The sequence below is a fragment of the Danio aesculapii genome, chromosome 13 (genome assembly GCF_903798145.1).
Source record: "Danio aesculapii chromosome 13, fDanAes4.1, whole genome shotgun sequence".
In the NCBI taxonomy this organism is placed as follows: Eukaryota; Metazoa; Chordata; class Actinopteri; order Cypriniformes; family Danionidae; genus Danio; species Danio aesculapii.
The window spans coordinates 16728520-16741224 of record NC_079447.1 but is presented as its reverse complement, the minus strand read 5'-3'; the positions used below and the strand labels follow the sequence as shown (position 1 = coordinate 16741224).

The following is a 12705-nucleotide window of genomic DNA, read 5'->3' as shown; positions in this document are numbered from 1 at the left end:
CCGCGAGACGGAATGACGCAGCAGGTGAAAGATCAGCGAGCGCGCATGGAGGACGCAGGATGTAAATAACAAACCTGTCAGAACAGCGCCGAGCCGAACAGCAGGGTCAGTTATGTAGGATTTGCACTATTTTAATGTAGAATTATTCGTATGAAGATATTAGAATCGATTCTGTCGGAGCTTTAAGACATTTAGAGGTTTGATAAATTTATATGTTGTCCTCAATATTCAATGACACGATAGTCAACATGCACAAGTGTTTGTAGATCTGCTACTAGAAAGTGTGTCAGTGAACATGGCGTCTTCATGCTTTGACATCTCACCTGTTTCTGTCTCTTTATCTCAGCCATAAATATGAGATTGTTCACCTGGTCAGCGCGGAGGATTTTATCCACTCATGAGCAGCCGTCAGGGGGCAGGCGAGAGTTCTGGGGCTGGCTGAATGCTGTTTTCAACAAGTAAATATTCATATTTTCCAAAACAACATTTAAAAATAAACTTTAAGCTGAAAATTAAACAAAAACACTGAGGTAATCAATTTGCATTCACATTCTTTTTTTAAACATGTTTTTATTTATTTTTTTCTTCTTTTAGACTAACACAAAACAAAAATACAAACACAACATAAAATGCCTGACACAAAACGTAACTGCATATATTAAAATATACATATGGCCTGAGCCATAAGCTATTATGTTACGAATATTACAATATGGTAGGACAAGTGAGAAGTTTGATGAAAACAAAGTACACCTGAATGAATGTCTATACGGACATTATGTCATTCCGAGTTTCAAAATGTCGCATAAAGCAAGGTTTATACTGTCCAGATATGGTGTCCAAGTGCGAATAAATGTATCAGTTGTGGAGTGGCTAAGACATGTTAAGTATTCCAGGGGAATAATCTCTTGAGTTATTGAATGCCATCCTTTTATGGAAGGGGGCTTATCATTGATCCATGACATCAAAATGTTCTTCCTGGCAGCAAAAGTTAACAGGCAGAAGAGTCGTTGTCCATACTTGTTCGTAATTAGTTTGCAAGGAAAAACCGAAGAGAAGGGACAGAGGGTTTATATCTATGTCCAGACCAAAAATGTTATTTATTTGGGCTACGATTCTGCTCCAATATGCCTGAATCACCTGACAGTCCCATATGCAATAAATATAATCCCCTATATTTGATTTGCATTTAAGGCATAGAGGTGAGTGGGTTGCATTGAATTTGTGTCTTAATTGAGGTGTGATATGAATTCTATGAAGGATCCTGAGTTGAATGGCTCTTACCCTATTGCAAACTGAAAGCTTATTGGCTAGAGACCAAACCATCTCCCATTCTTCCTCCAAGCATTCACATTCTTAACATAACTGCAATACAATAAATAGATATTTAAATAAATAAATGGAAACTAGATAAAAAAAAAGAAAAATAAGTGGCAGAGGACTTGACGTTTTCATAATATGAAACTAAAGTCCTCTAATAAAGTATATAAATATCTTGCTTTTAAACTTTTCATCTCTTAATGTCTTCACATATATCAACCAAACAACAATTAGGTCACTACCAGTTTAGCTTTTTACTGATGTCATCGTTATTTCCTTTCCCAGCCAACCTAAAACACCTGAGGCCAATTACAACATGCAAAATGTTTAGTGTGAGAGCCATAAATATCTATAAGAGACTCATGTCTGGAGTGATTAGTTTCTAGAATTACTATCCCCAAGGAAGAATCCCTGCAGAGACTAATCTACGTGTGCTAATTCACAACAACAGACTAAACTTGTGATTCGAAAGCATAAGGTTTAAGCAGTTTAGGTTTATATTTTACACAATCTTTGCTGTTTGCTGAATAGTCTATATCTAATATGTGTATATTTCTGGTGGATTTACTGTATTACTGGTGTTTTTGTTTTCCATATTTAGGATTTGCAGTTCACAGCCCTGAAGTTTGTCAGGTTGATTTTAAAGTGTCCATGTAGTCTCTAAAAAGTGCTGTCCAAAATAGTTTTGTAAATAATGGTCAATACATTGTGTTTTTAATTGACCTCTATGGTATTGATATTAATTTAGTGCAATTTAAACATTAGGAGCAGCTATACATTTCTGTTCAGTTATTATAAATGTTTTAAATTTAATATATGTATTTAGTAATGACATTGATCAAAATAGATTAATTAATTAATAATTCATTAATTGGTCTTTCATTTGTCTTAGATGGCTTGTCTAAAGTGCCAGGTAGGTTACTTAGAAATTGTAAAATTGCCATCAGTAACGTAAACGAGACACATTTCTCTATATTACATGAACAAACATTAAATAACAGAGAATGACTTTACACAGATGAAGGTTTTAAATATTTTTCCCCTCGAGATTCTCAGAATACATAATTAATTAGCGAATGCCACATGAGTGAATAATATAATAATTATGTTAACAATAAGTAACTGTAATCTGATTAATTATGAGTATTTTAAATATGTAGTATGATCTAATTAAAAGACATTCAATTCTAGATTACATAAAAGCACACCTAATATGCACCTTTTTTACAAGATGTAAAATAAGTCTCAGATGTCCCTAGAGTGAGTTTGTGAAATTTCAGCTCAAGATACCCCATAAATAATGTTTTATAACTCTTTGAAAATGCCTCTTTTAGGCTTTGATCCTAATTGTTTCGTTTTGGTGACTGTCGCTTTAAATTCAAATTAGATTGTGCTCTTATTCCCTCTTTTGAAAAGAGGGTGAAGCTAAAAATACCTGTGTCAGCATAGGCGCAGATTCAAAACGGCTGCTTCTCACTCAGGGCTGTTTATGCCAATTAGTGGTGTAACAGATCACAAATCTCACGGTTCGGATCAGACTACAGTTTTTGAGTCACGGATCGGACCATTTTTCGGATCAGCAAAAAAAAAAAAAAAAAAAAATGCAATTTGCTTTCCATTTCTACAAAAATATTACTGCTAAAACCATTGGTTTTAACAAACAGAACTTAGAACCTGTAATTTTAATAAAAACAAAAATCAAGAAAGAACCAGCTGAAAAAGGAAAATATTTCATACGAAAAATTATCTTTGCTAAAGTTGCTGATAATATAGATATAGAATCTACATTTAGAAATCTAACATCTTGTACAACATATATTTACTTTCAATAAATGATTCCACAATTCACACATGAAACTTCATGTTTAATTATTGGTGGATCATTATTGAAAACCTATTGTTTATAGTGACATCATTTTGCTGGCTGTTTGTCGCCACCTGTTGGTTACACAATGTAATTGCTACAACATTACTCCAGTGTCAAGTTCCATTAAACAGTGATCTTAATCTTTACCACAAACATCAGTGTTTATATCTGAACTATAAACTGTTCTCCCTATAATTCTGTGTTATTTAATTGTTTGTAACTTACTGAAAATTGTAAAAACTGAATCTCTCGATCAAACGCAGATTTGAATGCAGCGCTACAAAGGATTAATAAACATATGCAAATTCTTCACCTTCGCCAATTGGTGAAGTTTTTTTCCTCACCACTGGCTTGCATGGTTCGGGATCTGTAGAGCTGCGTGTCGATGAATTTGCTCTTCAGTGTTTGGACTCAGTAGTGATTATTAAACCACACTGAACTGAGCTAAACTGATACTGGAAACTGAACTACACTGTTCCAATTTACTATGATCTTCTATGTGAAGCTGCTTTGACACAATCTACATTGTAAAAGTGCTATACAAATAAAGATAAATTGAATTGAATTGTCATTTTTCATTCATGTTGCACGGGTTTGAATTCAATGTTTTAATGTTTAATTGTGCAGCTTTACACTGAATGCATTAATGCAGGCTAAACAAACAGTGACAGAAAACACTAAGACACTAATACTAACCTAAGAAAGCATTTAGGTTCCACCACAACTTTTTCCATCATCATTATATCTTACAGGGAAGCCATGTGCTTTCATACACATGATTAGAATGACGTGAGAGACAATCTCTCTGCAATTGTTATAAATGTTGGATTAACCTACAAGTTCTTAATCTATGGGTAATGTGCATTCAGATCTGTGGGTTGTGATCCATACTATTAATTACACCCCTAATACTAATGAGGAAGAGACCATCACTAGTGGACTGGGCTTCCCCCCCACGATGACATGTACAAAGACTGTTTTTATCAAGTATGATAACAAAAAAATACAGTTGATTCATTTTTACCTCTGGAGGCTGGCTAAATTCACACACTGTTCCACACATCTGTGTTCAAACCCCTTATAAGGAGCTATCCATCACTGCATGTTTTGTCAAGAGTGTTTCTATATGTACTAGATGTTTTTTAGACGTACTAATCAGCAATTGTTGTGTTTGTGATCCTTCTAGAGTTGATTATGAGCGTATCAAAGCAGTGGGTCCTGATCGAGCTGCTGCTGAGTGGCTCCTGAGGTGCGGTGCCAAAGTTCGCTTCCGTGGTTTCGACCGCTGGCAGCAAGACTACAACGGACTCCCGACGGGGCCACTGGGCCGATACCGGATTGAAGCTATTGATGCCACAGAGTCCTGCATCATGTACAGAGGGTTTGATCATCTGGGTAAGAGACTGACTGCTGCAAAATGATGGATTAAAGGGATAGTTCACGCAAAAAGGACAATTCTGTGATCATTTACTCATCCTCCAGCTGTTCCAAACCTGAGTCTCTTTCTTCTGTTGAACACAAAGGAAGATATTTTGAAGAATGTTGCCAATGGCTATGACTTCCATAGTATTTTCTGTTCCTATTAGATTAGATTTATTTTACAGTGTAGTGTAATGAGAATAGGCAGTGAAATGCAGATTAGGTATAACCAGGTGTGCAACAGCAGCAAGTGCAGGATATTGCTATATGTTATAAAGTGCAATTATAGAAAAACTATGGTGATATTTACAGATGGATGTACTATGAACATTATTTTAGACAGGTTGTATTACTATGGCTGTTGATAGCTGTTTTTTTCTAACATTCCTCAGAATATCTTGCTTTGTGTTCAACAGAAGAAAGAAACTCTTTAGAAGCACTTGAGGGTGAGGAACGGTACATTTTGGGGTGTACTGTCCCTTTAAGGCCAGACACTGCAGGTGAACAGGATTAAAAATAACAATAAGTAATATTTAATCATCATACTTCCCACGTTGATTGATTGCATTAAGAAGTTTTGTTAGAAGTTTTCTGAAATGTCATGTTTAAATATGCAAATGCAGATTTTACCAGAAATATCTGAACTCTGGTTGAAGTCAGGTTCAAAATACTTTTTTTTTTTTTTTTTGTAACTTTTTTTTTGACATATTAGAGTAAAAAAACTTTCCACAGGGGATTTTGGGGAATCTACAATCACCGGCCACTTTATTAGGTACACCTGTCCAACTGCTCCTTAAAGCAAATTTCTGATCAGCCAATCACATGGCAGCAACTCAATGCATGTAGACATGGTCAAGATGATCTGCTGCAGTTCAAACCAAGCATCAGAATGGGCAAGAAAGATGATTTAAGCGACTCTGAACGTGGCATGATATTGGTGCCAGACGGGCTGGTCTGAGTAATTCAGAAACTGCTGATCTACTGGGATTTTCACGCACAACCATCTGTGGGCGCAAATGCCTTTCAGAGGAGAATGGCCAGACTGGTTTGATCTGATAGAAAGGAAACAGTAACTCAAATAACCATGTGTTACACCCAAGGTATGCAGAAGAGCATCTCTGAACACACAACATGTCCAACCTTGAAACAGATGGGCTACAGCAGCCGAAGCCCACACCGGGTGCAACTCCTGTTAGCTAAAAACAGGAAACTGAGGCTACAAATTCGCTTAGGCTCACCAAAATTGGACAATAGAAGATTGGAAAAACGTTGCCTGGTCTGATGAGTCTTGATTTCTGCTGCGACATTCGGATGGTAGGGTCAGAATTTGGCGTCAACACCATGAAAGCATGAATCCAACCTGCCTGTATCAACGGTTCAGGCTGGTGGTGGTGGTGTAATGGTGTGGGGGATATTTTCTTGACACACTTTGGGCCCATTAGTAGCAATTGAGCACTGTGTCAACACCACAGTCTACCTGAGAATTGTTGCTGACCATGTCCATTCCTTTATGACCACAGTGTACCCATCGTCTGATGGCTACTTCCAGCAGGATAATGCGCCTTGTCATAAACCGTGAATCATCTCAGACTGGTTTCTTGAACATGACAATGAGTTCACTATAGTCAAATGGCCTCCACAGTCACTAGATCTCAATCCAATCGAGCACCTTTGGGATGTGGTGGAACAGAAGATTAACATCATGGATGCCGACAAATCTGCATGATGCTATCATGTCAATATGGACCAAAATCTCTGAGGAATATTTCCAGTACCTTGTTGAATCTATGCCACGAAGGGTTAAGGCAGTTCTGAAGGCAAAATTGGGTCTGACCCGGTACTAGAAAGGTGAACCTAATAAAGTGGCCGATGAGTATTTTTATCACCAATTATGACAATTTTCACAATTTTTATGCACAATAAAATGTTGTATGGAATCAAGCAAATTATGGATGAAGATGTCTCTCAGTAAATTGATTCAAAACATTGATGATAAAATTGTAACATTTGGTAATGTATGATATTTATGTGCATTTTGAGAAAATGGCCTTTAAAATATTGATCATAATTAAAGTCTACAGATGTAAGTATTTTAAAAGAGTGACTGACATTCTAAAGTGTATTTTTGATGTTTTCTTTACATCAGACTTAAAAACTCTTAACAAGAAAAACAAAAATCTCAAAAATGACTGGTGCAGTGTCTCACCTTAAACCCTCCCCCTGTCCTGACCCAGTTATTTTCACATAGCAGAATTATCTTTAACCTTTAGCGTTGTGACACATTACCTATGCAAATTTAATGAAATCATCAGTGAATGGAGAAGGTCAAATACCCGCCTCACCCCTCAGATCTCTTACTCCATTTGCTCCAGGAAAACAGCCCTGCATTATTTATCGAATTAGACCCCAGAGAGGGAAAGTTTGCGAGTGTGTGTGAGATGTGCATGGTGAGACACCGAGACACCGCGCGTGTGCCACAGGTGAGGATGAGACACTGTCTGTGTGTCACAGGTGAGGATGAGAGGTTCGGTTGTGGGGAAAAAGTGACGTAAAGCAAAGGAGTGTTTTACACAGACAGATACAGTGCGGGCCTTGCTCTTTTTCACTCACACTCTGTCTTTTCACGCATTCAGCTTTAATGTACAGTGCAGTACATTGATATACTTACTGTAGCTGTACCCTTTTCACATAGTAATATGAAGACCAAAAGACCGTCCTTGAATTAGTTATTTCAAATAAACTAGATTAGATAGGCAAGTTAGGGTAATTAGGAAAATCATTGTAGAGTGATAGTTTGTTTTGTAGACAATCGAAAATAATATTGCTTAAGGGGGCTAATAATTTTGACCTTAAAATGTTTTTAAAAAATAAATAAAAACTGCTTTTATTCTAGCTGAAATAAAACAAATAAGACTTTCTCCAGAAGAAAAAATACTGTGAAAATATTGAAAATACTGTGAAAAATTCCCTGCTCTGTTAATATTTGGGAAATATTTGAACAAAAAAAATTCACAGAAGGGCGAATAATTTGGACATTTACTATATAACCCAGTAAATTACTATGGATATAAAATGATGTTCCTCACACACTGAGGAGGAAGGCATTGAGCCGAAATGTTTGTAGTTTTGTTTCCTAATGAATGTAGAATAAAAGTGTTATAAAGAGAATATTTGAAGAAATGCTGACATCTGTTTCTTGAAATAAGCGATCTAAAAGATCAATAAAGCAGGCTAAGAATTAAGCAACGCAAGAGTGCTCTGCAAACCATACTATTGAAAATAACAGCAATGAGAGAGGACTTTATTTACAAAAAAATTAATTTGCTTTGTCATGACAACTTGAAAAAACATTTGAAATTATAATATTTCACAATTATGCTGTTAATTCCTTTATCATATAACTCTGGTTTATTAGATATGGGATATGTTAGATATTTATATTATAAGATATTAGATATGTGTATATATTTTCCCCTAATTTCTGTTTAACATAAAAATTTCTCAACACATTTCTAAACATAATAGTTTTAATAACTCATTTCTAATAACGGATTTATTTTATTTTATTTTATTTACATACATAATGTTCTACTAAATGTTTTATTTAAATATTGCTTAAGAGGGCTAATAATAATGACCTTAAAATGTTTCAAATAAAAATAAAAGCTGCTTTTATTCTAACTGAAAAAAACAAATAAGACTTTTAAAAATATTATAGGAAATACTGTGAAAAATGAAAAAAAAAAAAAAGAAACTGAAAAAAACAAATATTAATAATCACAGGAGGTGGGGACAGAAAGCTGGTCTTCACCATGCAAAAAAAGTAGCTTAAACTAATACACACACACACTTGTTTGCGTGTCAGGTACACACAAAAAATCATTACTGCTGCTTGTTCAAATTACATGTTTAAAACGAGCTGAACCAACACAATTCTTCACATTTCTTTAGCCAATTTATTTGTAACTTAAGCATTTTGTGTTGGCACAATTTGGAGGAATTGTGGTGGTCCAAATACCTGGTTAGGGGATGTGTATTTCCCAGCATGCTTTGCGTGGGACTGAATTAAGAGAGGGAAATGTTGACTTGTTAGACTTGTAAGAGTTTAATCCTCCCTCTAGTTTGAAGATTTAGAAGATTTTCATGTAATGCTTTGAGTTTTGAGATTTGCATCTTGCAGAAGCAGCCATGCTTTGGGTGTTGGCAGCTAAATTAGCAAAAATGCAGATTGTTGCTTTGCTAAGTGAGTAATAATTGTCCTAAAATTAGTTCTGAGTTCAGTCTCAGTCAACTGTATATGTATCTCATGAAATATGCTTAAAATGGCTCTTTTAGTTCATTTAGGATAACTTAAAAAAAACTAAGAGACTTTGAAATGTACGACACATAATAGACACACATAATATTATCAGACATTTCAGTTTAATTAATAAAAATACAAATGTGTTTAAACTTTTACTTGATAAAATCATGTTGGATCAACTCGTTTGCATTTAACTGTGTTAATAGTTTATTTTAGTTGGTGCTAAACAAATTTATTGGATGGAAATCCTGCCCTCAATTAAATTGAGTTCATCCAATGAGTTATTTTTTTGGTTGTAGGGTGCTGACCTCGTGGACAATATATTAAACAATGTTTGCAAAAGACATCTAAAAGAATTGATGGTGATTACATGCCTTTGTATTCTTTGTTTAGAGGGTCTGGAGCATGTTGAGGAGATCAGGTTGAATAAGTGTATTTATATAGAAGACGCCTGCCTGGAGCGTTTGGGTCAGATAAAGACACTGCAGGACACTGTGAAGCAGATGACGGTAGTTTCCTGTGGCAACGTAACAGATAAAGGACTCATCGGCCTTCATCACCTCGGGTATGACAACAGCATATTTCACTTCAGTTTAGCGCCGTATTGCTGCTCATAGTTTTGTGTGTTTGCCAAACGCTGACAGTGATTATAGGATGTTTATGATCTCATGAGCAAATGTCAGAGCCAGGGCTATGCCTCCCAGAAACACTCTGATATATAGTTTCTGGGGGATAGTCCACCTAAAAATCTAAATTGCCTGTTAGTTAACTCACCATCAGGCCATCTAAGATGTGTTTTTTTTACTTCAGTAAAACATTCATACATTTTGTTTTGGTGATTCATAAGATAAAGGTTAATGGTACTTTGAGACATGATACTTTGAGAGTTAAAGAAACATATACAGACTAAACTAAATGAATACCTGCCACTCCTGATGAAGTGAAAATGATTGGTTTGTTCAATAAATTGAACATTATTACTCTTGCACATTCCTGACAGTCTGGGGTGTGAGTAAATGACAGAATTTTTTTTCCTTACATGTTATCTTTTTAACCCTATATAAAGCATTGATTGAAATATTTATTGGAAAACCCCTGGATTAATTAATATATAAAAACATTTTGTTTTAGTAATCTTCAATTAAAGTCTGACCGTTAGCTTCCGTGTTTGTAGTGTCAGTCCTTCTCTGTTGACGTCAGAGCCACAGAGCTCTTTGACAGCTTGAGCCACAATAATCTTAACCCCGCCCCTCTTAACATTAGTTTGCTACAAGAGAGTGGTGAGAATGGCCGTCTCAGTAACTTCCGGTTCGTATGGACTTTAATTATAAGAGGCTCTGGCACCAGGGAGTTCAAAGAAATAAGTTATAGGAACTAGCATCCAGACCTGGTTTCCCAAGATCTAAATCCGCGGACCGCGAAAGGACCGCGGAAGGACCGCGGAAATAGCATCATAGTGACTTCAGCTACTGAAATCATAACTGTCACCTCTGCATGTGTGTTTCAGGAAGCTGGAGTGGCTGTTTCTCAGTGATCTCCCTGGTGTAAAAGATAAAGATCAGACTGTGGACAGACTCCAGGCTGCACTTCCCAGACTCACCATAGAGCTAGATCTCGCTTAGCCAATCACAGCACATTTGGAAAACCACAACTCTCTCAGCCATCTGAGCAGAGACAAACCCTCTGGCCGATGTCCATCACGGCAACAGTATCCAGGCAACTGAGCATCACAGGGCCGGATGCAGAAAATCAAAGTACCGGCGTCCCATCTGATTAGCTTTTGATTACATTTTGTCAGACTACCCGAGGCAGTTGAACGATGTTATTTTGCCATTATCAATAAATTTTCAGCTGTTTCCTCACACATCTCTTACGAAAAGCTATAGAGTCAGATATATTTTGCTGAAAGATCTTTAATGATTTAGTCTGAAAACAAACAGCAACTATTTAAATTTCCATCTGTTCATTTTAACACAAAAAACACACGTTTGCGAATCACGTCTCTTGGATTTGGCATGTGGTGCAAGTCAGTGGCTCCATTATTAGCACCAGTCGCAAAGGCAACAAAAGGATCATCATGTCCACAATGGGGTATTAAATGTCAACACAGGGTTATCCAGGCCCACACAGATATAGTGCTACAGATTGAAACAAGTTATACTCAACCCCAAACCATTGTTTGTTTTTTATTTATCAAGCATTTTGGCTACTTTGATCATGACTTCACCAACTTACAATTCCATTTAATATGTTTTATGATATACCGCACTGTTTAATTATATATATATATATATATATATATATATATATATATATATATATATATATATATTATAGATTCTGTCTGGGCCTGGTTATGACTTTAGAAGTGATTTTAGTCATGTATATACATTATTCAAACATACAACTATGAAAAAATGTAAGAGACTTTTTGAAAATGCTCAGTTTCTCTGGATGTGTACTGGTTTGCCAATCATATTTGAGTACAGTGTTAAAATCTTATTTAACTTTTTGCTGCAAACTACTGATGAATTTTTTTGCAAATAAACATTACAAATATTGTCATTTAATGTCGACATGAAACAGGAGTTAAGCGTGTCCTTTTCCCCATATGGTGACGTACAGTTGAAGTCAGAATTATTAGCCCCCCTTAGATTTTTATTTTCTTTTTCATATATTTCCCAAATCACGTTTAACAGAGCAAGGAAATTTTCACAGTATGTCTGATAATATTTTTTCTTCTGCATAATGTCTTATTTGTTTTATTTCGGCTAGAATAAAAGCAGTTTTTCACTTTTGTAAAACCATTTTAGGGTCAAAATTATTAGCCCCTTCAAGCACATTTTTTTTCAACCTAGTTAAGCCTTTAAATGTCACTTTAAGCTATATCAAAGTGTCTTGAAAAACATCTAGTCAAATATTATTTACTGTCATCATGGCAAAGATAAAATAAATCAGTTATTAGAAATGAGTTATTAAAACTATTATGTGTAGAAATATGTGAAAAAAATCTCCGTTAAACAGAAATTGGGGGAAAAAAATAAGCAGAGGGGCTAATAATTCAGACTTCAACTGTACATCCAATAGAAATGGTTTCTGAAAAACAAAAAACAAAAAAAAAGCAGTCCGATGCACGGTTTCGTCCTAGGAAAGATGCATTGCTAACAAAATACAGGAAGACTTGAATGCCGGTTTGCACTCAGTTGTGGAGGATTACTGTCCACAGTCAGCAGATGCCTGATGATGACAAAAACGAAGAGCTAAATTTTATAAACAGAATCGTGTCCTATTACTGTGCGTTCACATCGAAGAGCCTCGAAGTTCGCTGTCAGTCTTCACAGCTCCGCCAGCAAGAGCTCAAAATTCACTACATTGAGCTCGTATTTAAAGGGGCCGTTCTCGCATATCATCAAATTAGATACATTCCCACATAAAAAAAAGCTTTCTAGCGTGAAAATGTTGCACGCTTTTTATCAAATACATTTAAATATGGAAGATCAAGTTGTTGCTTGTGGTGTGACTTTGCTCCACTTATCCAATATGTCCATATGTCTGAAATATTCTGAAGCAGCAATACTGTTTTATACTGTTGTTATAGTTAGCATAAGATTCCTGCAATTCGCCATTGACTTATTTTTTATTTATGTTACAGTAAGAAAACATTGCAAATAATTAATAATTGGAAATGCGGCGACTGCAATAATCAAACCCATAGGAACAACAAGCTAACAGCACAGTGTTCTCTGGAATCCACTCAAGCGGTGGACTTCTACATTTCGACTGCTTGCCTCCAAAC

General features: G+C 35.8%; 1 protein-coding gene across 1 annotated transcript; it reads left to right on the top strand.

Moving 5' to 3' along the window:
- Positions 1–22: 22 nt before the first annotated feature.
- On the top strand, positions 23–10773 carry dmac2l (distal membrane arm assembly component 2 like). The gene is made up of 5 exons (XM_056470806.1): positions 23–105; positions 347–458; positions 4374–4582; positions 9303–9474; positions 10417–10773. Exons 2-5 carry the CDS (start codon positions 355–357, stop codon positions 10529–10531), a joined length of 600 nt encoding a protein of 199 aa, XP_056326781.1. The 5' UTR covers positions 23–105; positions 347–354; the 3' UTR covers positions 10532–10773.
- Positions 10774–12705: the final 1932 nt, after the last annotated feature.

Coding starts and splice junctions, on each gene's coding strand:
- dmac2l (XM_056470806.1), top strand. CDS start 355: ATGAGATTGTTCACCTGGTCAGCGCGGAGGATTTTATCCACTCATGAG. Junction 459..4,373: donor CTGAATGCTGTTTTCAACAA/GTAAATATTCAT, acceptor TGATCCTTCTAG/AGTTGATTATGAGCGTATCA. Junction 9,475..10,416: donor ATCGGCCTTCATCACCTCGG/GTATGACAACAG, acceptor TGTGTGTTTCAG/GAAGCTGGAGTGGCTGTTTC.